This window comes from Lissotriton vulgaris, chromosome 4_1 (genome assembly GCF_964263255.1).
Source record: "Lissotriton vulgaris chromosome 4_1, aLisVul1.2, whole genome shotgun sequence".
Lineage (NCBI taxonomy): Eukaryota > Metazoa > Chordata > Amphibia > Caudata > Salamandridae > Lissotriton > Lissotriton vulgaris.
In genome coordinates, this window is record NC_141691.1 from 1750052745 (window position 1) to 1750079511 (window position 26767).

Below are 26767 nucleotides of genomic sequence, written 5' to 3' on the forward strand. Positions count from 1 at the left end.
ATGCTGGGAGCAGAGCATTTCTCAAACATGCTGGTTGTGGAAAGGGGATCTCGCTCACTTGCGCCTAGGTCAATCCCAGGAGCGCCACCACGCCCTATAATAGCCAGGCTGCTAAACTATCGGGACAGGAATACTGCATTGAGGCTGGCCAGGGACAAGGTAACCACTACGTACCAGGTGATGGAAGTTGCTCTTTTCCCCGATTTCACAACAGCAGTACAGCAGGCGAGACGTGAGTTCCAGCAGGTTGAAAAAAGCTGCAAACAATGAAAATACAGTATGCCTATATGTACCCAGCGCGACTTCGGATACAACACGGGAGCAAAGCCAGAATCTTCACAACTCCCAAAGATGCTCCACAGTTTGTGCGACAGTTGGAGTGGCAGGAGTCTTCCAGAGCAGCTGGCGATGATGCCGGTAATGAAGACTGAACACTTGTGTTGGGAACCAACATTCAGACTGGTGTTGTTGATTGTTTCGGGATAAAATTGTAAAGTAGGGTGTTACTAATGTCCGATACTGGTGGGACTCTGGACATCAAATAATTTGATCCTTGACAGATGGTAATGTATATGGCATGCCGACTTGGGGCATAAAGCTAAACTCACACTGTTGAGTTATGATTGATAATGTTGTGTTAGACCCTTCACTAGACCGCCGTTCCACTGCAGAGTATACAGTAAAAAAGGCTGCACAGACTGTTAGGAATGACATGACGGATTTGTATTTGTTAGATACTTGGATGTTGAGACATCCAGAGAGGCTGGAGGGAACATGCCATTCATATATCCATCAGTCATGGTCACGCTTTGATTACTGGATGACCACGAGTGATGTGAACTCATGGATCACCACCGTTAAACATTTGCCTCGCACATTATCGGATCATTCTCCAGTATTGCTTACCATGATCATACCCACGCATACACCACCACAATTTCAATGGAGATTGCAATCCTCTGCATTGAAAGACCAGGTGTTCTGTGAAGAGGTGAGGGAAGCCATGAAAAACTATTTTACTAATAATGTCGGCTCAGTACAAAATCTAGGCAAGCTGTGGGAAGCGTTTAAGGTGACAATCCGTGGAATGTGGATAGGGTTACAGGCAGGAGTGCTTAAATCATTGAGGGGTCCATGAAGAGGCTGGAATAGGAATTGATGCTCCTCGAACGTAACTATGAAGACACGCCAGACAGAGCCATACTGGTTAGCATTATATCAAAGGTCACTGAATATACCGACCTAGCAGATCAGGAGGTGAGGCACATGTTGCGCCGATGGGTTGCCAGATACTACGGAGAGGGGGGCAGCCCTGGGAGGGCCTTGTCCGCCAGAATTACTGGACCATGGACAAAAAACCATATAGTAAAAACTATTGCAGAAGATGGCACTATTCGCTGCGATACGCCGGGCATTCTTACTTCCTTTGTGCAATGTAACCAAGCTATGTATGACAGTATACAAACATCGTCAGAAGACAACATAGAGCAATACTTAGAGGACATAGCCCTGGTCTGGTTGTCGCACCGACAGCAGGATTTTTTTAATGCACCCGCTGACGGTAGATAAAATTCGAGAAGCTATAACTGCGCTACCTAATGGAAAGGCAATGGACACAGATGGGCTCCCAGCAGAATTTATAAGGAGTACATGGACTTGCTGGTGCATTACCTACACAAGATGTATGAAGAGGCATATGAGCAGCATCGACTTCCGGACACACTCCGTGAACCGCTGATCATAACTCTCCTAAAACCAGGGAAGACGCCGGATAGCTGTGAATCCTATAGGCCCCTTTCACTTATGAACACGGATGTAAAAATACCAGCAAAGGTAATTGGCGAATCGATTGCGGTTGCTGCTACCTGATATGATGCTACCTGATCAATCAGGGTTTGTCCCTATTCACTCCACGGCACCTAATTTGCGGATGTTATTCGTGGTACTGCACCTTCTTGAACCTACCTTGCCTGCTGCGGCAATCCTGCTCGACGCCGCTAGGCATTTGATTCTATCTCCTGAAGATATATGTTTGCAGTGTTGCACCGCATGGGGGTAGCCTACATTAATACAAATTGGATCAAGCTGCTGTATACGGATCAAGTGGCACGTGTGCGTGTAAATGGACAAATGTCTGATAGATTCTGGATCAGAAGCGGTACGAGGCAGGGCTGTCCCCTACCGCCATTATTGTTTGCGGTAGTGCTGGAGCCGTTGGCCTGTATCTTACATCAGCGACATGCACAGGCGGCCCTGCACTTCTATCAGAGGCCGCTAGCAGTATCCATGTATGCAGATAACATGGTACTCTATGTGAGTGAAACCGCAGTGTATCTTGAGCAACTAATTCGGGAATATATCTGTTTTGAATGGCATTCAGGACTCAGCATTATTTGGAATATGTCTGTTGTGCTCTCGTTGACAGAATGTATGTCGCGGGTGGACTTGGGGTACCCGCTTGAATGGGGGACGGATCCAGTCAAATACTTGGGTATTTGGATTCATAGAGATCTGCAGGTAATTATACGGACCAACTATGGACCGGCAATCACGAAGCTTACGTATCAGGTCGCTAGATGGACCAAAGTGGCGTTAACATTTCCGGATAAAATAGCATTAATAAAAATGGTTGTGCTTCTGAAGTTTTTATATTTATTTGTAAATATTACCATGAAGTTAACACAACATTTCTCTAATACGCTTTCAGCCTTTCTAATTATGCTAGCTTGGGGTAGTAAGAAGCCAAAAGTTAAATGGGAGGTACTAACATTACCGTACAAAATGGGTGGATTTACAGTACCGGATCTGCAATTATACTCTCTTTGTGCACAAGCACAATATGCCTACTACTAGCAGCATGCACCACAATACACGCCGCATGTTGCGGTGGAAGCTGGTGCTGTCCACGCAACACCGCTCAAAGCAATGATAGATAACACCACCACTGTATTTGAAAAGAACGAAATAGATAGGGTACGGTGTACAGCTAACGCATGGAATGAGCTGGGGAAAAGGGCGTGGGATTGCCGCTGTATGCCGGCAATGCCGCTGTTACATCACACAGCGATCTCTGTGACGGGTGGAACAGGCTCACTAAAGGTTATACAAACGCTGGGATGCACACAATGAGTGATATTTATCCTGATGGAAAATTTATTGAGCTTTCACCATTAATATGAGATAAGGAAGGCTCAGTCATGCTAACATTCATATATAGTAGACTGCGAGCAGCCTTGCGGACATTATACCCATATTTTCCTGAAGAACCCCCGACATTAGAAGCACTGCAACTAATATATACAACACAGACCCGGATCAAACTTGTTACTCACTTATATAGAGTCTCACAGACAGATACAATGAATTTTGCAATGGGTCCTAGGGAGAAATGGAATAATATTTTATCAAAGTCACTAACAGGATGCGGGGTTGGCGTGTTGTAAGATGACAGGTCAACTAATCGCAAATGGGAATCTCAGACTTATTCATTACAAATATATACACCAAATGTATTATACGCCTGCACAGCTTTATAAATATGGTCTGAGAGACTCGCATTGCTATATACGCGCCGGTGAGGATAATGCTGACTTTAGGCATTTGGCATAGAGTTGTCCAAAGGTACAAGATTTTTGGAAATAGGTTACATGTATACTGATGGAAATGGTGGCGAGCAGGTAGAATGTAATATGAAGATATGTTTATTAGGCAATGTGCTCAAAATAAAAGCTGTTCATCGCAAACTGGTAGCCATAGCTCTACTGGTAGCGATACGAAGAGTCTCCATTCACTTGAGAGGCATACCTGCACCCAAGCATGAACACTGGTTGAAAGATGTAGCATACTGTCGTGACCAACTCACATGTTATGCTGAAGAGTTACCAAGTACCTCCAGGCCACATGAAATTTGGGGTCCGTTCACTGCCTATATGATGACTAGGAAAGAGGACTAATTACGTTCTATCTGAAGTTCTACTATACGCTGTCTGTTACAGCCATGGTCTGTATTTGGCTGTCACTGCTGAATTGTTGCTGTGATGTATCCACATAATACAATGTATTCTGTAACCATGTGAACATAATGATGTAATTTATGGTTTTTATACTATGAAACTCAATAAACAAACCAAAAAAAACTTTAAGAAGCTCCAACTCACGTCTTCTCATACCTTCTGATCTGAAGAAGAAATCTTACCAGGCTCCTGCTTTCTCCGGAAATGCTCCTAGGATCTTGAACTCACTTCCCAATGATCTCCACTGCAACACCTCCTTTTTCCTGCTTCAAACGAGACCTCAAAGCTCTTCTACTCAACTACTATTTCCTCAACATGAGCACAGGTGGATCCACATTCCCTAAGACACTACCCTCATCGAATAGACCAGCAGAGGCAGTCGTCTGACTCGTCCAGTCTCTATTCTGTCTCCAACTCCAGGACATAAATAATGCTATTTGTTTGTCATATACCCTTTGTCTTTATTTCACACCGCCTTAATTCTGTATTTTCTGTACTTTCTTTACTGTATTGGATGAAATCTATTATGTCACATAATAGGTAAAACACTCTGATACCTTTGGGTCGAGCCAATGCTTTATAAAATTAATAAATAAATGAATAAATAAACAGCTGCAGCATGAGATGTCTTTGGCGCAGTTTCGACAGGAAACAGCAGACAGGCCGACAGGGCTGAGGCTGAATCAGTTAATCTCTTCAGTCTTCTGCTTTTGCAGCTCTTCAGTGTCCTCCTTTTTCGTAGGTCATCAGGATCTGCTTCTCTGGTGCCAGTGACTCCCCTAAATACTCCATTATGGGCATTAGGGGGGTTTAGGGTGGTAGCCAATTGGCTACTGGCCCTAGGGGTCACTATGCTACCTATATGACCACTTCTTGTGGGAAGTGGGCATTAGCATATCCCGGAATTCCTGAGTATGTCATCACAAAGAAGGCTGCTTCTGAAAAGTTGTGTCCACCTCAGTTTAGCTTACCTTAGGACTTGTCCTAGCCTGGGGGTGGTACGTCTACATGACTAGCTAATTTTACTGCCTGTCCAGTTGCCAAAGGGGCTCTGGACAAAGGGGTCAGCTGCCTCTCCTGTGAGAGGAACCAGATCTTTGAAGCTTGCTAGCCTAAGAACGCTAATTGGCCGGTCATCCTGTGAGAGGGGGTACAACACCCTCCTCCTGGACAGGCTTTGTTTCTGACCTCCTGAGAGCAAAAGGCTCTCAGCCTAGGAGGTCAAAACAGTGTCTCAGGTGGCAAGCTGGCAGAAACCAGTCAGCAAGTACACCAGAGGCTGGTAGGTTTTCAGGGGGCACCTCTAAGGTTCCCTCTGGGTGCATGTATTGGTAAATCCAACACTGGAATCAGTGTGGGCTTACCAATATGAGATGTTTGATACCAAACATCCCTATCTTCAGCGAAGCTATCATGTAGCTGGGGGAACTCATTTTTACCAGTGTCCAGCACATGTTTTAAAATGGCTTTCCTGGTCCCTTGTACTGGCAATAATAAGACTTTTCAGCACAGGGGCATATCTGCTCATGAAGGTATACCCTCACATGTAATATTCAGCACCCTTGTCCAGGGCTGGCTGGACAAATCTTGGCACAAACTTCTCAAAGTCATCTCCTTACTATGCTTAGGTATAAATGATTGCCTAATTACCCGTTTGGAAAGTGCCATCGGCCCATATCACAGAGACTTTTGTTGGTGCTATTCAAATTGATCTACGACTCTCAGTGTCAGAATTCCAAGATGGTGGCGGCAGTGAATGGTCTAGATAGTTGCCCGTCTAGTGTTTTGCCCTCAAGTGTTGCTAAAATCTTTCTCGCGCGCTACGCGCTAAGCACACTTCAACTGACTTTTCTGAGGAGAAGCAGTGTCTTCTAGTACGCATGCTTCGTGACAGAAATTCTTCAGGGGAGTAGGGTTTTCATCAGTAAAACTCCGCTTGTCAAATCCTGCTTGGTTCACGAAGTATCCACCGACGTGAAATTCTTGAGCTTCACCTATAAGAGGTACTTTTGGAGCATAGCAGAGATCAGATTGTTCTCGAGAGGTGACAGCTGAGGTACTCCATTGCGTTCTTTTTCGTTGAAGAGTAGGGAGAGAAGAGTTCAAGTAAGTCACGTCTGTATAAATTGACCAGAGACTTTTTGAGCAATCCGAATACTCCTTCCTTCATTCAGTCTAGAGTGAGGGGAACTTCAAGTAGTTAAGAGTTAATGAAAATTGGATAAGAGACCATCTGAATTATTCTGATATTTGATTATTTCTGGAGAAAAAATATATATATATATACCAGCATCAGGCATAAGGACGGTCTAAATGCCATCAAACATTACCTGGGAAGAAGACCGATTAATCTATTCGAACATACGAACATGTTGCTGGAAATGACTGAGTGGTGTCTTACGAATAACACATTCATTTTCGATAGACTACACTACAAACAGGTTCAAGGATCGGCCATGGGAACTTGCTTCTCCCCCAGCTATGCGAATCTGCATATGGGCTGGTGGGAGGAGCAGGTATTATGGGCAATGCACTCGGAGACCATGACAAACAATGTGATTGTGTACAAGAGGTTTATTGATGACATCTTTATTTTGTGGGAGGGCAATGTGGAAAGTGCAGAGAAATTTGCAAGTGAATTGAATGAAAACACACTGAACTTAAAATTCACATGTAACACTAGCACAGAAGCAATACAATTCCTAGACCTTGAATTGTTCATCCAACACAATAGGATACAAACACGCACTTATCGCAAGCCTACAGCAGGGAACGCGATTTTACATGCTCATAGTTTCCACCCCACACCTCTAAAACAATCGATCCCTTACGCAGAATGCCTAAGGATGACTCGCAACTGCAGTACCACTGAGGGACTCACAGAAGCTAAACAAAACCTCTTCACTAGGCTCAGGAAGAGGGGGTAAACAGACAAGCCTTGTCAAAATGCAGAAGCTAAATGTAGCACTAAAACTCGACAGGAACTACTGTTCCCGGCGGAGAAAGGAACAAGCAGTGATAACCAAGAAAGACAACCCCCGAGGCTAATAACTGGGTTCAACAGATACCATACGAACCTCAGCAAGATACTAAGGAGGCACTGACCCTTGGTCCGTAATGACCCAACCATAGGCCATGCAGTCGGCAAAACACCCCTAGTGTCATTCAGAAAAGCTAAATCTATGCGCAGCGAATTAGTCTGCAATTCCCCTGCCATAAAAAAGCCAAACAACTGGCTACAATCCCAGAAAGGCTTCAAAAAATGCAGTAAATGCAAAGCCTGTAACCATGGCATCAATACCGCCAATGTCGAGTTACCTTTCAGACGTACCCCATATACAATCAGGGAGCATTTCTCATGCAAAACAGAATTTGCTGTGTACGTGCTGACGTGTATATGTGGTAAAAGGTACGTAGGGTCCACAATCCACCCTGCACACGTAAGAATCTTGCAGCACTTGCGGGCAATCACGAATAATGACCAAGCGTACCCAGTAGCGAGGCACATCCATGAGACACACGCAGGTAATGCCCAAGGCCTAACGTACTTCGTCATAGACAGCATCCCGAGGAATGTTAGAGGTGGTAACCGTAAACTTGCTCTACGCCGCCTGGAGTCGAGGTATATCATTCTTCTGAACTCCAAGATCCCATTCGGTTTGAATGCGGATGAAGCGCTTAGTGTACATCTATAACCCAGCCTGTCCTGTCTTCTTTCCGAAGTACCAATTTGAACATCTGCAGTTCACACACTTTTCACTTAAATTCACCCCACATGTTATAATTGGCTTGTTACACACACAACATTGTCACACACTCACCACATCTCGTCACTATCACAATCACCCACCCTTTCATCACCACGGACATCTCACACACTAGTACCATTCACAAACTACACATGGAGTCCGAGATCTCATACATGTAACTGGTTACAACACATATGATGCAATGTGGGACTAACGCTTAGGTCTTAGCGGGTAGCATACACATACAAGCACTATGCAGTAATATCTGAAGGTTGTCCGCGGCTGTGGCACTCATTACGTAAGAGTCAAGTACTGACATTATAGTAGGCACTGTCCTCCTATTAGATTTACTAACAGTTGAATGAATCAACACTCGCCCGAAGTATCGGTCTGTTCCATCTATGCAGCATTGCCTGTTTTAGTAAACAAACTAGCATACCGCGATTTTGCCTTGCCTCCCGGCAGGACCGCACACGAGCAGGAAGTAACATTATCTACATTGCAGTATAAGCCAATCACGGCCCACATGACACTCATGAACGGAGCCAGGTATGAGCTGACTCACACGCACTCAATCCGAATTTGTTTAACATGAGTGGAATTGTGTTTAAAGAACATAGGGGTGTAACGGGTGATGGGATGCGGGTGTGTTTTAACAATCAGTATTCTTATGAGACGCTTTAAAATAAGGACACAAAGTTATGTTACAAATTTATTTATTTAATTTAATTTAACCCCTTTCATGCTCATGACAAGGTCAACTCGTCATGGGTGTTACCTGCGCTGTGCTTATGACGAGTTGACCTTGTCATGAAACTATAGTATTCAAACATCAGCACAGGAGGGGAAAACCCCCTAGCAGCCAAGGTGTTAACCGCGTTTTCTCTGAAAATAAGTGAAGAAAGACTACCATGTAACTTAAATGTGTAAGTCATGAACTTGTTTATGTCGATACATGGGGAGTGACCATGTAACCATAGCAACAGCCAGTTGAATCTAGTATGTCAATTAAACCCATGGTAACATGTATATGTATATATACCCAAGTAAAATGCAATGCAGATGTTAGTGAACAAGGCGGGAGCAAGCCGCCGAAACGCGACTGAGCAGCAACTGATCATGTAAATAAATTGTTTGGATTAAGATTCACGGAGTCAGCGCCGTCTTTCATTTTGAAGTTTGGTGTGGTAAAGAATATATATATATATATATATATATATATATCCAACCTTTCACTCCTCTTTTGGAAAAGATTATCCAGGCCACTTGAAGTTTCAAAGCGTGTTTGTTTAGGAAAGCTTTGCAAAGCTTTCCTAAATAAACACGCTTTAAAACTTCAAGTGGCCCGGATAATCTTTTCCAAAAGAGGAGTGAAAGGTTGGATTTGTGGGGATTCGCTATCCCATCCGAGGCCCGCCACTGAAAGCGGCAGGGGTCCTAAGCGAACTTGTTGGCGGAAATATATATATATGTGTGTGTGTGATCAAGGCCCTTCGCGGGCTGAAACGTGTCATGGTCGACTTGGTGTCCGGGCTTGGATAAATAATTTCTGCACCAGTTAAGAGTTCGTCTCGTCTTTTGCCCAGCAGCTTTCAAGACGTATGCTGTATACATATATATATATATATATATATTTGTACTTACCATCCAGAGTCTCCTCAATCAGCAAGCAGAGAAAAGCAAACGAAAGAACTGTGTACTATTGAATTCAGAGGAATATTATTCTCAACACTACAACACCTCATTTAAATAATAAAGGAGAGCAGCTAGTCCACTAAGTATAACACATAATAGGAAATAGCTAGAGAGTTGCAGAGAGTGGGTGAGAGGGAGTCTGTTTAAGGAGTTGTAAAATTGTATTTTATGTTTAGAGGTGCCCTAGAAGACACTCGCTAGGATCCAGTGAGGCACAACAGTGGCAGTCTCTCTTGTCATCCTCATCCCCTTTCCCCCTCTTTACTGTGAGTGGATTATTAATTAGTTAGCTCACAGTGGAGTTTGAGATTTGGGGGAAAGTTCTTCTACTCCTGTGGAAGCTGAGTTGCGGGTGCGTGGTACTGACACCCTGCCTTAGGGCTGTTATGCCTGCTGCAGCGGGGACTAACAGATATTATCTGTAGTATTAGGGGACATGGCACACAGGGACGTTTGTAATGTTGTGTTTTCACTTTTTTCTGCACCAAGACACGCAGGCTGCAATGGCAGCCTTGCATGTGCTTGGTGAGGGGTCGCGTAGCGGACACAATTCATGCTGCAGCCCTTAGGGACCCTCTTTACTACCTTGGGCCCTAGGTACCAAGGGTACCATTTACTAGGGACTTAAAGAGGGTGCTAAAGGTTTTGTCAATTGGGGAGAACTATTGTACAGTTTTGGGAAAGAGTTCTGGGATGAGGACCTAGTTAGCAAGAAACCAGTGCACTTCCAGTCGAAATCACATCATTTACCAGGCAACAAGTGGGGGTAACTGTGGAAAGTTAGGATCCTTCTACCATAGTTATCACCACTTTTTTGTCTAGTGTCAGTGTGGTTTTGGACTAATCTGACTGGGATCCTGCTAATCAGGACCCCTGTCACTGCGCTTCCTCCCTACATTTGACATGGTAAGTACTTTTGTACCTCCACAATTGGCTACTGGTGTACCCTATAAGTCCCTAGTATAGGATACTAAGGTACCCAGGGCATAGGTACACCAGTGGTTTCCCATGGGCTGCAACATGTATTTGCTACCCATGACAGACCTCTCAAACTGTGACTACAGACCTGCCTCTGCAGCCTGTGTAAGCTGGTGCTAACACCACTTACGACATATATAAGTTTTCTCATATCTGCGGTCACTACACTTAAAACCTGTAAGTCACTGCTAAGGCAGGCCTTTCAATCCTGAAGGCAGGGTGTTGGGTTATAAGTGTGAGGGAGCCCCTGCATGAGCAGGACACCCATACAAACCCCGGAGTCGATTCTTTAGGCTCTGGAAGTGTGGTCAGCCATTTTGATACACATAGTGGTAATGCGTCATTACGCGATGGCTAACTATATAGTGGCTGTGCCAAACCTGGGCACTATGTATCAAACATATTGGAATCATACCCCAACATTATTATCAGTGTTGCAGGTATGATTTTATGCACTGGGGGGCTCCTCTGGGAAGCCCCCAGTACCCCTGGTAACAGCCTTCCAGCGTCTGCCAACAAATTAGTGCTGCTGCCGGTACCAGGCACAATTCTGCTCTCCTGCTTCTGAGCTGAGCTCGAGCAGGGGAAGGCAGAACAATAGGTTTCCGATCACAGGGAGGTGTGACCACCTCCCAGACAGGACTTAATGTATTGGGCTGGGGTGGGGGCGCTTGCCAGCACCACCAGACTGCTCTGAAGGGCGAAACACTTGGTGCCCTTCTTGCATACTCTAGTTAGAACCAGTTCACGAAACTGAACAAAGGACATTTGAGTATGCTCCCCTCTGTCTAGCCCCTCCTCTGGGAGACCAGTCGGCATCAAGGAAACCCAAAGTAATCTCCCTTGGAGTGAAGGAGTCACTCCCCAGCATCTGCAGGCACTGCAACGAAGCTGACCGGTCTGCTGCTCCTGGCGTCCAACGGACTTCGAAAGGCTCAGCAACACACGTGGTGGTTCTGCAACTCCCTTGAGGCCTGACCTGTCCTCTCAGCAAATTTGAGGAGGAGTGTGGCTCACTGATTAGAGCGGCAGACCCTGATGCAGAGGTCTGGCCCGGGACCAGGGTTCAATTCCCGACGCGGCAGGGTCCTGAGCCCAATAATGTCCATGGACTCGATAATTCTCGCCTCGGTGCCTACTCTAATCATGGGGTCCCACGCTGCAACTCTGGGCAATAGCTTGCTTAATCTCCACTACGGCGGCCCACCCGCTGCAGGATGCCTGGCTTTTACCTTGGGGATGCCCAGTAGGGGTTATCTCACAGGGAAAAAGTCAGGACCGGTTCCCAAGGCAAGCGCCTTGATGCCTTCGGGTGATACGTGCGCTATATAAGTCGCAATACAATACAATACAATCCCTCAACGGAACCACTGGGACCAAACCCCTGTGCACAGTGTCAACTTGCCATTGCCACGGCTTGTTGGCTCTGAACTCCAGAGATCTTTGGGCTACAAGAAGCTCCAGCCTTCATCATCTCTTCCTGCCAAGATCTTCGTCCTCACGGCATCCTCTGCACGTGGGCCTTCTTCTTTGGTGAGCTGCTTGAGGTCCTCTTGCGATTCCTGTGCCGTTGGCCTGTGGTTCCTCACGAGGGTCTTCACTTGCTTCAGTGGGCTCTCCTGCACATGGTGAGTCCCTTAGAACCTTACTGGTCCCAACTTTGCACCTTCATTAACCACGTCTGTTGTTGCTGCCAAAGCTTGTTGGTAGTCCCGCCGGACACCGACCCCCTGGTTCTCTACTTTCAACATGGGACAGCTTGTGAATTTTTATCAGAATTGCCTGGTCCTCAGACAGCTGCAGTGACATGGTGTCTGTCATCACTCCTGCATCTTCCTTCATCGGTGGGCATTCCTCTTCCATGCCTCCTGGTCATTCCCGAGTGGCATAGACTCTGTCCCCTCTGCTTGCAGGTTCTTCTCTTCAAGAATCCACCTTTGGATTCCACCGGACTCTTGCACAGTCTTCGCCAGCAGCATCTTTCCGGAGGTTTTCGATGTCACTTCGCATCTATGAACTAGGCTTCCCTGGTATAGGTATCCTGGGGTATCCACGGGTGGGGTGACTCTCCAACCCTCTGTCTTCCATTAGGTTTCTTCAGAATCCACTGGGTAGGGTCCTTGTTCTTCGAAACTGCAAGTGCGACTTTCCCTTTGACGTCTATTCAGTATGCCCCTGTATTTCCAGTCTGCACACAGCCTCCGTGGGGTTCCTGGATACTTACATTGGGTGGTTCCTAGTGTCCCCAGCTCTTCTGAGTCTCCTGGTCCAAGACCCTACTTTAGTCGCAGTTTACATTCCACTTTCTTAGTATATGGTTTGGTGTCCCCCACCACTGTCTACTGTGCTTACTTACCTATTTACAAGTATTGTTTGTATTTGTGTTGATAACTCTAGGTAGGAGATATATCAATGTGTTAGCGAGTGATGTATAATAAATAAGACAATTTTATAAATACACAGTGTGGTTCTTTTTCATTTAACCTAAACTACATGATTAGATCTGGTAAAACGAGCTGTTTAACACTCCTTCTGGACTAAGCCTGAAGGTTAATCTCTACAGCTACCACTTAGAGAGCTTTCTGTCATTGTCTAAGACCACTAAAATCACAATAAGGGTTGTCTGGATTAGTGCAAGGTGGAACATATGCATAAGAAACAATTGATGGACGGAATGCTGGACAAAGCAAATAATCACCCCCAGTCACAAGGATCTGGGTTAAATCCATCATTCTTTTGCTCAACCCCCCCACCCCGGTTGGGACCCAGCCATATGCAAATCAGTCTTGACCCTGTTCCTTGTGGGAACTGTCCAGCCCAAACTGCCAAGCCAGGTCCTCCAGTTCCTAGTGCAAGGTGCTTCACTTAAATACATGTGCACCATATTCTAAGCCAGCCTCCTACAGTGACCATGTCAAAAAGGGATAAGTTTCTACATTCCCAAACAATGTTTTCCTTTGTTGTAACCATGTCCAAGATCTTTGATTGTACCTCCGGCCTAAAAGACGTGGCCTTAAGCCATCCCGGGCATCTCAAGACCGCTGCTCCAGCTAATTGGCGGAAACCTGTGTAGACAATGTCCATCCCGCAATCTATCATCTACGAGGATGTGCGCTCACCCTCCTGGAGGATCTTTTTTGCTTCTGCCTTTTTGACCACAGGCACTAAGTCGACTAAGCTACTGACATCGAACCACATTTGTCGATCGTAACAACCCAGGATCACTAGTGAGTTGGCTGACCGAGCAGTGATGACAGACTTTAGGGAGAACCTCTTCCCTATGTTGTCCAAGTGCCTGCCCTATTTGTCTGGTGCCACAGAGATGGGAGTAGAACAGATTTTGGAGTACCTTTGCACACCGCCTGTGAGATCACATACTCCAGTTTGGGAGGATGACCAGTGAGGCAAGCAGGGGAATCCTCAGTAGCTTTGCACTTTTTGTCCATGCGAAGTGGTATTGCCACTACTGTAGCTGTGTTTTTTTTTACCTTAAATCACTCAACCCAGATATAATCAATGATGGGGGTGGCCCTCACAAACTTCCTTGTTTGCTCCTTGAAATCAGGGAGAAAACAGCCTGTTTAACAGAGGTTGGGAGATGAAAATGTGTTGCAGCTCGGTCCATCAGGTTATGAAAGCCCCTGGTGTCCTATAGGGTAGAATCTGAAGGGTGTGGTGGTGAAGGCAAAATGGTGGGGACAAGGTAGTCATCCCATTCATCTTGTATGGGTTAGGGTTCAGGTATTTTGCCTTCCTCCCTTTCATCTTCTGAAGATGTTTGGTCCATTTTGGTGGCACCGCTATGTCTGAAGATGATGTCATCATGGGTATTATACGCAGAGGAATATGTCTCAGAGTAGCAGGGGAGGTAGGCTGAGGTGGTGCTACTGGCTGCTCCTCTGGAGCGTCAGGAATTCTCCTTCTATTATTCTGCACCATGGCCTTCAGATCCTGGAATAGCGACATGGGCATTTGCACTTCATCATACCTGGGCTGTGGATGAGGATGGTATTAATAATGATCATAATGCCGTTTGGGAGGGGCATAATATTGATAATAATGCTCTTCCTCATCTTCGTCTTTCTCCTTGTATTTTACCTGCTGACAGTCCGAACTCCGTCGTCAGAGCCTTCATGGACGACAGTGTCACAGTGGACGGTATCTTCGTCGATATTGTTGCCGTTGACGGTGTGGAGAAGGTAACAATACCTTCAACAGTGTCTTAGTGGATAATGTTACCCTCATCTACGAGATGTCGTCGTCAATGGGGTTTTGAGAGGATTTATTTTCCTCGACGGTGACGGTTCACAGGAGGAAGAATGCTTACGCTCCTGTGTCTTCAAAGATGGGTTACGAAGTTTAGAGGTATAACATCTCTGGTGATGAGTTTTAGCTTCTCCTTTCTCAGAGGGTCTTTATGATGTGTTTTAGGGCCCTGACATACAACTCACCTGCCCAGGTGTCTGGAAGAGGATGTAGCCCTGCTCCACATGTTGTGGGGGTGCCCGCGTTCACGTATGTACTGGCAAACTGTTGGATATAGAGTGCAGGAGGTCACGGGTACTGCTGTCTGGTCCTCGGCGGAAAGGGGCAGAGGGTCCAGTATAGATTTGCTGACTTGGCAGTGCTTACAGCAAAACGTGCCACTAGAATGCGGTGGAAATCTGCTTTCCCCCCTACACCTCTTTCATGGCAGACAGAAATTGTACGCTGGGGCACTGCTGAGAGTACGATTATAAGATAAGAGGAATTCAGAGGACTAGGTAAGATCCCTATCTCTCTGGATTGGGACCATATGCTGGAAACATTTACAGATATTGATATGCTAACCTCTCCGCCATCGCAGAGCGGGCCCGGCCCAACCCCACATTTCACAACCCCAAGAGCTGAACTAGCTGCTACCTGATATTGCTGTTCCCCCCTTATCTTTCGGAGGTCCTGGAGACTTATATGTATGTATACTATGAAACAATTTGTTATTAACTGTGTGAATACAATCATTACTTGTCTTACGCTACACGTTAGTGGACTAGGAACTAGGGGGCTGGAGGGTAGTTCTAAGTTTTCGTATTTGTTTATAAAGCATAGGGTGTCAGACACTTATGGGTCTTCTAATAATCAGATATTTTGCTATTAATGACATGTCTGTTCCGTATTTTTTGATCCTTTGATAACGTGATTTTGTAATGATTTGTTCTTGGGTGAAAATGTCTACATAGTCATTTACATTTTGGAAATAATATGTGTATTCATGTATGATACCTTTTCCTTAAGAGCGCCCAATTGCTTGGAAGATGTATGTCATTTATTATGCTGCTGGAAAAATCATTAAAATTGTGTTTAAAAAAAAAAGATGTGTTTAGGGCCTTTCTGCTCACCCCAGATGTCCCCTAGTCAGATGATCTTGACCTTTTGTGGGTTCTCACAGATGTATTACTGTCCTCCTCAGAAGTGGTGGATTTCTGAGTTTTAGACTTTTGTAGCCGCAGTAGGCTTCCCTCCCTGTCCTTTTTTGGAGGAGAAAGTGCAACATATTTTACACTCCTTTACCTGATGTTGAGGGTTGAGGCAGTAAAGACAGCCTTTGTGTGGATCATCCACATGTAGCCTTTTCTTCCCACAGGTTTTGCAGCATCTGAAGAGGTATTTCTTAGAAGACTCAGACATAATAGCTGTATATAAGTTTTCAATTGTAAAGGAAAAAGACTGAGCAGAGCTCAGGGAGACTCTCTGCTAAGGCGTGCGGTGGAAAATCGCAGCCTCTTTTGGGAGTGTTCCAGAGGGTGCTGTCGCCTGACCAGATATAATTCAAGTTTTGTCCTTTTTTTGAAAGGACATAGATGGGCTATTAAACTGACTTTGCATTGCTGTTATAGCCTATGATACGGACACCTACTGTTTTACTATGGTACCGTGGGACTCCCCCTTCAACGACGGGGAATGATTCAAGCAGGTGATCTATGAAAGAACCCATACTGGAGAACCTCCTTTACTGATCACATTAGAGAGGAAAATTAATCTTACAATGACAGCAACACCAAATCTGTAACCTCTTCTTGCTTGTGGGAGGCATTTAAGGCAGTGATTCGGAGGAAAGACAAAGCTTTCCTTGACTGGAAAAATGAATTTAAAGATGGAGACATTTGTAAGCAGGCGGTGCAGACTGCCAATTTAGAGATCCTATATGCTAATAGCAATGAAACCACCCTCTTGAAGCGTTTGAATACTGCCAAGGATTTTCTTTATTGGATGTAAGATACTGCCAGAAGAACATGGCTGGCTTTCCAAAAATGAATTTACAAATTTGTGGTCTGGTAAATTATTGTATTGGGTGTTCCAAAAAGAAGCAGAATCCAGATTTGTATCTTCTATTCATCATATCTTTTATCACATGTTCACTAAAGCAGAGGATACAACTGAGGGCTTTGGACAGTATTGTAAAGGTCTATATACTGCCCAGACCCTTTTCCCCTGGCATCTTAGGAACCCTCTACTTGCAGACCTTCCAATAAGCAGCTTCTCAGATGAGATGAAGGAAGACCTTGAGGCACCTCTTATGGGGAAAGAGTTGATTGATGGACTGGCAACAATGCTCACAGGCAAAACACCTGGTCCACATGCTCGTGGCTAAAGTCTTAGCCAATTGATTAGCAAATGTGATACATTCCCTGACTGATCAAGACAAAAGCAGTTTCACACATGGCAGGGGCAAGCAAGGCTGTATCTGTTGGGTACAGACTGCAATGGCTCGCATTTGGGAATTCTCTGGTCCTTATGGGCTGCTGTTCATAGTCTTTGAAAAAGCTTTTGTTTCCTTAGATTGGTCCTTTAAATGGCAGGTCCTAAAACTGGTCAATTTTGGCCCAAAGATTCTGTCCAATATAAGTCTGCTGTATGATAATCCTATGGCAAGTGTAAGGATCAATGGAAGTCTATCACCCCATCTTAACCTGCATTAGGGGAAATTAGCTGGTTCAGGGATTCCAAAAGCAGGGGGGATGCTGGACCGGGGCTGGAGGACACATTTCTCATAATGCCTATGATTGGTTATTATTCATGTGGTTCCCCAAGTGGACAGGCAGGAGATTTATGGACATGTTGAATCAATATAGCCTTTCCTATGGTCTGTGAATAATCTAGGACAAATCCTCCCTGGTGATGGTGCACGGCAACCAAGCAGTCTATAGCTGTTGCAAACAGCTTAAGGTAGCAACTCATGGCTTTAAATACTTAAGAGAATATCTGGCCTTGATTCCTTATTATTGTTGGGAAAGGAACATCATCCCTCTTAGAAATGAGACTCCGAGACTTGTTCGTTACCGGCAAAGACTGCCTCTTAACATTCTTGGGTGAGTTGCTCTTTAAAAGATGATTTTATTACCTAAAATATTACATATACTTCAAAACTACTCCTATAAGATCCTGGCTTTCTTCCTGAACATGCTCAAATCTCTAGAGAATCATTTTGTTTGTCCTAATAAGCCTCCTAAAATTGTGTTTGACAAATGTGCTAGGTCAGTCTTTGAAGAGTGTTTGTGTATGGCGTATCTACACTGACACTATTAGACGGAATAATTTAGCTTCCTTAAAATTCTTAACTTTGTGGACAGAGAAGGTTCAGCCTACCAAGCAGAAAGGGCAAGTCATGATTAGTTGTGATTGGAGAACTACTACGTAGGAGTTCTTTACCATCTGGTATCCACCCCCACACCCTTACCGCCCTTAAGAGTTGGCACAATGCGCAGAGGTGTATCTGGTGGAAAGGTAAGCTATTGTTTGATAACACTGTGGCATGGAACCTACCTCAACAAACTAAGCAATTCCTGGATTTCCAGACATGGGGCAAAATGGGCATCTTGGTATTGGGTGGTATAGGAGAAGGCACTTATATTAAATCCTATTTGGCACTCTAGTCCTCATTTGATCCCTCAAGTACTTAATTCTTTAGATATCTTCAGTTGAGACACACTCTGGTGGTGGACTGTTCTCCAGCCACAGAGATTCCAGACTTCTCCCTTATTGAGGCTTAAATAATCTTGAAAAAAAATCAGCAGGGGCTGTACTTTCATGATTTATCTATCACTTATAGCCAACTTACTGAATGATTTGTCATCACTCTATGCCAAGTGGGAAAATGATGTGGGACAACTGGAGAATGCAGACTGGAAAGACACAAGAAGTTAGTGATCTCAGCTTGTCTGAGACTGAGTCATCTCAAATTTCTGCAAAGAGTCAACTCTACTCCTCACGGGCTTTGGAGGGCAGGAATAGCCGGAATGCTGAACTGATGTAAGTGCCATTTGGAAAGTGGTTCATATATACACATGGTGTGGTATTGCCAAAAAATAGTGATGTTTTAGAAACAGGCTCAGAAATCATTAAATAATGTAATAGACAGACCAACTGACCTCTATACCAAATTGTGACTATTAGGTATATTGGATGAAGTCGGGGGAGCATGGGGCGGGCAAATCCTGGTACATGTTGGCACCTTAGCAGCCAAAAGACACATCGCTAAAGTGTGGAAAGCTCCTCCCTATATTCAGAGTGGTTACAGAGAATGTATAGGTGTGCAAAAACGGAAGAAAACAATGTTTAAAGCACAAGGGTGCCCTAACAAATTCCAAAAGATTTGGAGCACTTGGATGTACCACTTTCAATTTGAGATCATTTTAAGTGTCATTTGTTGCGTAACTAGAAACGATACAACATGATTTTCAAATATCCGTAAATGTCAAATGTCAAATGATACACCACAATTGTATTTGACAGCTAGGTGTCATTTGATAGATCCTTCATTTGTATTTTACAGCTTTCATTTTGCAAACATAATTTAAAAAAACCGGTACCACTGTATTTTAGCCATGTTACTACCCACTTCAGTCAATACTAGTGACTACCTCTGAGTGGTAGTCCGTTCTACAGACTGAAGTGTGATAGTTCTTAAAGGGTTAGATTGCTTGTTGCAATTGTTTGATTAGTGACGCCAGACTTTCATTCAGGCACATGCAACACCTCAAATCCCACTAGAAGTCTTATCTGCTACGATTATAAAATCATAAAGTCTGCTTTATCGGCAGAAAAGTTACTAGAAACCTGTGTTTTGTGATCAATGATTACATCACCTTTGGTTGTCAAATCAATCTGGCCGCAAAAAGCAGTTTTAGTGAGAAACATCGATAAGATGAATTGGTTCAACTAACCTCAGCTTTATAAAAGTGCTGGTAATTATTGTAACTCTGTCCGACACACAGATGACTATTCTGCCTCCTCACCCAAGGACCAATGTTGAAGACTGTTGTGATCTCAGAGTGCTGTGCAATACCTACACCATCCCCTTAACTTTTTAAGTCTCTCATCACTGTATGTGAATACAGGTTTTCTTTACAAGTATTTCCATACAATGTAGCTGTCTTTTTACCTTTCATTAATTATTTTTTCTAAACTGAATCAGTAGGAACTATTGGTTTCTTACTCATAGATAAACCACAGGTACAGGGTGTCCCGATTTTTTCTACACAGCTTCATGTAACTAGAACTCACTGTTAAGATGGAATAAAGAATGCATTCTCAATGTCTAGTTACCTTTTTTTCACTTCTTTATGTGGAAACATTCATACTCCACAATCAGTGTGCCCACCTGCACATTCAAAACTTAAGACATAAAGCACATTTGAACACTCTGCTTTTTGCTGATGATTCTTTGTTGAGTATCAGCCTTGTCCATATATGAATGCTTTACTGCATACAATGTTATTTTATCACCATCACAGGGAAATATGAAAAGAAAATAGACTCTGTATTACTCAGAATATAATACATTAATAAGACATAGTACTTTCCATGATAAATTCATCTTTAAAGATACAAATTAATGGTGTTCATATGATTTCTTACCAGTAAAGGAGCAACGGCTTCACTATTTCAGTCTGGATGCTGGATAGGTACTGGATGTTCCACTGAGAGGCATGTAAAAGGTTAAGTCTAGACAGGATTTCATTGTTCAGAAAATGGTCACCATTCGTCATCAGGTACTTTGTTTTCATCTTATTGAGGTGGCTTGATTTATGTATAAAATAAATTCCCATTAATGTCAACATATACATAAACAATGACACACTGAAATAAAGTACAAGACATTTCATGGCTTTAGAATCAGGGTATGTATTTATCCAATATTTTAGCACCCAATTCTGCAATTGTTCTACTCTTTCTACAACTCTGATTCAGTGCTAAATGTTTGTAGACTTTCAGGGAATATGGGAAGCGAACTCGTGAGCTGACAATGTGAATGTGGTCTGCCCCCTATATAATTCCTAAATATAATAAATAAATCCTCTTTTTTGAGGCCAGCCTAAAATATGTTTGTGGCAAAGACACATTGGGTCTCATTTGGAGTGCAATGTATCTATGGAAATGTAGTTTTAAATGTATAGTGCGGCTTTCACTATATATTTTAAAAATGTTGCTATTTAAATTGATGTGATGTTACCACATTACAAATGCAGTAACAGCATATTTGTGAGGTGGCTACACCACATTACAGCATGGGAAAGCCATGCCCCTTACCATTAGTGAAAGTACTACTGCTAATGAACAAGTTACTTACCTTCGGTAACGCTTTTTTTGGTAGATACAGTATCTGCCTGTGGATTCCTCACCATGTGAATATCCCCCTGCGTCAGCAACGTTCGGAAAACTCTTTTGTCGTCCACGCCGGCGTGGACGACGTCACAGGAGCACGGCATCGCGCGACCCGGCTGGCGTCACCGACTCCTTATTAGGCCTACGTCGACGTGATGACAACAGTTCCGCCCTTTTTTCCGTGCCTTCGAGGCACCCGGACGGACCAATGGCAGTAGAAATACATATATATATATACAGTGTACATAGTGCACACAACTCAAAACTGCACACATAGTGCAAAGCAAGGGTATGAAAAACCCAATTTAAATACATATAAATATACATAAAAATACATAAACTAAGGTATAGCAGAGTGGACAACGGGGAGGCGGTGGGTCAGTGAGGAATCCACAGGCAGATACTGTATCTACCAGAGAAAGCGTTACCGAAGGTAAGTAACTTCTTCTGATAGATAGATAGATACATCTGCCAGTGGATTCCTCACCTTGTGAATAGAGTCCCACAGCAGTCCCCACTCCCGGAGGAGGGTGTCCACTCTCCAATACCAGAAAATCCTGGAGGACAGAGCGCACAAAGTGGCCATCCCTCCTCACCTCGATATCCAAGCAGTAATGCTTTGCGAAAGTGTGGAGGGAGGCCCAAGTCGCGGCTCTGCAAATATCCTCAACAGGAACACCTCTAGATTAAGCAGAAGTAGCAGACTTTGCTCTAGTAGAGTGAGCTCTTATACCCTCAGGAGGGTCCTTACCCGCCCGGGAGTAGCAGATCTTGATGTATAAATGTATCCATCTTGAAAGAGTGTGCTTGTGCACCGATCTTCCCTTCCTGCTGCCAGCAAATCCAAAAAACAGCTGGTCACCCAACCTGAACTCCTTTGTCCTGTCCAGGTAGAAGCTCACCGCCCTCTTAGGGTCCAAGCGATGAAGCCTCTCCTCCTCCTTGGAAGGGTGAGGGGCAGGATAGAAGGTAGGGAGGGTAATGGATTGTCCTAAATGGAATGGAGTCACCACTTTAGGCAGAAAAGGAGCCCTGGTCCTGAGAACCATTCTATCAGCATGAATGGTCAAGAACGGGGGCTCACTAACCCTCCTTGCCGAGGTAATTGCGACCAGGAAGACCGTCTTGAAAGACAAAAGTCTCAAGGGACATGAGTGTAAAGGTTCAAAAGGAGAACCCATCAAGAATGTAAGAACAAGGTTCAAGTCCCATTGAGGTACAATAAAAGGTGTAGGAGGAAATTTATTAGTAAGGCCCTTAATGAAACGTAAAACAATCTGAGAATTAAACAACGTAGGCTGGTCAGGCAAACAAAGGAAAGCTGATAAGGCTGACAAATAACCTTTGATAGTTGTCACTGCAAAACCCTGCTGGGCCAAGGAAAGTGCAAATTGAAGAATATTGAACAAATGTGCCCTTAAAGGGTCAATGGACTTCTCCCCACACCAAGCAACAAACTTAGACCACCTATAAGAATAGATGGACTTGATGGAATCACGCCTGGCTGATAAGATGGTACAAAAGGGGGTGGTGATGGACGGACGGAGCATCTGAATCAATCAAACACTCACACCCAGTCAAAAGATCTGGATTTAATCCATCACCGTTCTTTAGCCCACTTTACCACCCCAGTTCCGACATGGCTATATGCAAATCAGTCTGACCCCGTGCCTCATGGGAACAGTCCAGCCCGAACTGCCAAACCATGTCTTCCCTGGACCGGAAACAAGCTTCCGAGGACAGGTTTCTGGCATTCCAGCCGTCTTCAGCCCGGCTTGCTTGAATCCAGTGGCAAAGTGAGCAAGGGACTCACGTCTGAGCATACCCTGCCATACTTATGGTGGCCAAAAGCGGTACAAAACTAGGGTGGCAGAGTGGGCTAAGGAACGGTGATGGATTAAACCGAGATCTTTTGACTGGGTGTGAGTGTTTGATTGATTCAGATGCTCCGTCCATCACCACCCCCTTTTGTACCGCTTATGGCTGATAAGATGACATCCACCACATCGTGAGGGAGAGAAAAAGAACTCAGGTTGCCCCGTTCAATCTCCAGGCATGAAGGTGTAAGGTCTGGAGGTGGGGGTGTAGAACCTGCCCCTCCATCTGGGAGAGGAGGTCTGCCCTGTGAGGGAGACGGAGCGGCGAACACGAGGAGAGGTGGAGAAGATCTGTGTACCACACTCTTCTTGGCCAATCAGGGGCGATCATTATAACTTGGGCCCGGTCTTGGCGAATCTTCCTCAGAACCCGAGGAATCAAGGGTATGGGAGGAAATGCGTAAAGGAGTTGCGAGTCCCAACTCAACTGAAACGCGTCTCCCAGAGCTGCTTGCATCGGAAACTGGAGACTGCAGAACGACGGGCAGTAAGCTTTCTCGTGAGATGCAAATAGGTCCACCTGAGGAGTCCCCCACGTCCGAAAGACGTGACGAACCACCTCCGTGTGAAGCCTCCACTCGTGGTCGGCCGAGAACTGCCGACTGAGACTGTCTGCACGTACGTTCAGAACCCCGGCCAGATGATTTGCCATTAGATAAATCTGATGGTCCTGAACCCAGGACCAGAGACGCAGAGCCTCTCTGCAGAGACACCGCGACCCCACTCCTCCCTGCTTGTTGACATACCACATCGTGGTGGTGTTGTCCATCAGCACCTGAACCGACCGACCGCGAAGGGAGGAAGGCCTTGAGTGCTAAATGTATGGCCCGCAATTCCAAAAGGTTGATGTGAAGCAACCTTTCCTCTGGAGACTAGAGACCCTTGACCTCCAGTTCCCCCAGATGAGCTCCCCACCCTAGAGTGGAGGCATCCGTTATTACTGTGGCCACCGATGGAGGTAGTTGGAAGGGCTTCCCTTGAGACAGATTGCCCTCCACGCTCCACCAAGACAGATCCGCTGCAGTTTCTCTGGAGATCCTCACTGACTCCCCGAGATCTCCGTTGTGCTGATACCACTGCCTGCGGAGGCACCACTGGAGTGCCCTCAAGTGCCAGCGTGCATGGTTGACCAACAGAATGCAAGAAGCCATCAGACCGAGCAGACGAAGGACCTTCAGGACTGGAACAACCGCTCCAATGTGAAATAAAGGTATAATTTCCTGTATGTCGCGAATCCTTTGAGGAGGAGGCAATGCACGACACACAGTAGTGTCCAGTACCACACCTATGAACAGGTTGCGCTGGGAGGGCACCAGGTGAGATTTGGGTACATTTATTGAAAAACCCAACCTGTGCAACAACTGAGTTGTCTCTTGCAAATGATGGAGCACCTTCTCCGGCGACTCTGCTTTGATTAGCCAGTCGTCCAGATAGGGGAACACTGGAATCCCCGACCTTCTGAGATGTGCTGCCACCACAGCCATCACCTTGGTGAAGACTCGAGGAGCAGTAGTAAGTCCAAACGGAAGGACCGCAAACTGGTAGTGTTGCGAACCCACCGTAAAACGGAGATACTTCCTGTGAGACTTCAGGATTGGAATGTGAAAATACGCATCCTGCAAGTCGATCGACACCATCCAGTCTTCTTCCAGCAGGGCTTGAAGGACCTGCGCAAGGCTGAGCATCTTGAACCTTTCCTGTTTTTAGATAGAGGTTCAAAACCCTGAGGTCCAGGATTGGACGAAGTCTGCCATCCTTCTTGGGGATCAGGAAATACCGGGAGTAGCATCCCTGACCCCTTTCCTGCTCCGGAACCACCTCTATCGCACCATTTCTGAAAAGTGCCAGAACTTCTTCCTGCAAGAGAGGTAGGTGGTCCTCCGAACAATAACCTTGGCAAGGAGGGTAATTGGGGGGAAACTCGCGAAAGGGAAGAGCATACCCCTTCTCTACGAGATTGAGAACCCAAAGATCTGATGTAACCGATTCCCAATCTCGTAGAAAATAGGTAAGCCGACCCCCTACAGGACCCGCATGATCCAGAATGGTGGGTCTAGGGCTGCTTTGCTGTTGTAGGTGGGGGGTGGGTATTAGAGGAGGAAGTTGAGGAGGAGGAGGAGGCTTGACGACCTCGGGAACGACACCTTTGTTTACCTCTGTAGGACTTGTACAAAGGATTCTGCTGTTGTTGCTGCTGTTGGCTCTGCCTATAGGCACGAAAAGTAGACCTCCCAAAACCCCTGAATTTCTTGGTGGAAGAGCCTCTTGCTTGTAAGCCCAAAGACCTTGTAGTCGCCCTGCTATCTTTCAACCTTTCTAGGGCAGCATCAGCCTTTTTCCCAAAAAGGCCTGTGCCATCAAAAGGCAAATCCATTAGAGCAGCCTGGACATCAGATGAACATTCAGACGATTTTAACCAAGCGGCCCTCCTAGTGGCGACTGATGAACCCATTATTCTAGCCACAGAGTCCGCTGTGTCCATGCCACTCTGAATCACCTGGCGAGCTGCAGCCTGTGTGTCAGACACAAGCTCATTGACATTCTTCCGGTCCTCCTCCGGAAGCTTAGATGACAACTGCTTCACTGAGTCCATCAAAGCGTGCACATATCTGCCCAGCAGACAAGTAGCATTCGTCGATTTCAAGGCCATGCTACTTTACGAGAACACTTTTTTGGCAAACTGATCCAATTTTTTCGAGTCCTTATCCCATGGAACGTGGGGAAAAACACCAGCCGACTTCTTAGAACAAGCCGCCGGAACAACCAGACTTTCTGGCGAAGGATGGGAGGTTAAGAACTCAGGATCACCAGGTGCCACTCTATAGCGTCTTGCCACAGTCCTAGACACTGCAGGAGCAGACAGGGGCTTTTTCCGGACTTCCGTTATTGGTTCAGTAAGAGCCTCAGTGAACGGGAAAGTCGGCTCAACAAGAAGGCAAAGTCAAGTTCAGCAGATCTGCAGCCTTTTTAATCACAACGTGGTATGGAGCCACATTCTTAGAGGGTGCATCAGAAACTGCAGGCAACCCCCACCCTGAGGAAATTCCAACCCACTTGCACTATGCAGATCCTCAAAATAATCCTACTGATCCTGAAGTTCTCCTTCCTCTACTTCTGGATCCTCATACTCCTTCTCCTCCAAGAGACGCTGTGCTCTACGCCTCGACCACTCCAACCGGACCGAAGTCGTCGGATCTGGTAACGACTCCGACGGAGCCAGGGCCGGCGTCGAGTGAGGAGCTGGAACAGCCTGAGGATGGGAAGCTGGAACAGATGTCTAATCCCGATTCCGATCCAGAGGTCACTCCGGAGCCGGCGAAGCCGTGCGCGGAGTCGATGACCTCGGCGGCGCCGAACCAAGCCACGGTGGATATGGCGTCGGTAAAAACGGCATAAAAGGCGCCGGGCGTATGCTTGAGGGACGCTCAAGTGTAAAGACAATGGACACATGGGACCAGCCGGTGCACCAGCGGGGTACATTGCCCTGGCATAAACGCCATACATTGCATTTAGGAAATGCGAGGGGTCCTGTCCAGGACCAGGAAACGGAGGGTACGAACCCACTGGCTGCCCCAGAGGAGGCTGCACCGGAACCGTTCCTTCATGACCCTCCTGATTTTCGGGGTGATGCACCGGAGTCGTCTGAGCCCGAGTATCTTCAGAGTCTTCTTCCTCATGTGCAGAAGACTGACACGGATCCAGAGTCGGATCCGGACCCGGATCCGGAGATGGCCCTCAAGACTGAAAAGGCGAGGTCTCACCTTCAGGCTCACGAGATGGTGATGAAGTCCTTATGATGCCTACGAGATGA

General features: G+C 45.6%; 1 protein-coding gene across 1 annotated transcript in view; it reads right to left on the reverse strand.

Annotated features, from left to right (window-relative positions):
- Positions 1-26767, reverse strand: part of RGS22 (regulator of G protein signaling 22) — a 1820811-nt gene that overhangs the window by 1159391 nt on the left and 634653 nt on the right. The window contains exon 9 of the mRNA XM_086966055.1: positions 20333-20494. Within this exon, the coding sequence (XP_086822181.1) occupies positions 20333-20494 (162 nt within the window). The remainder of the gene's footprint in view (positions 1-20332; positions 20495-26767) is intronic.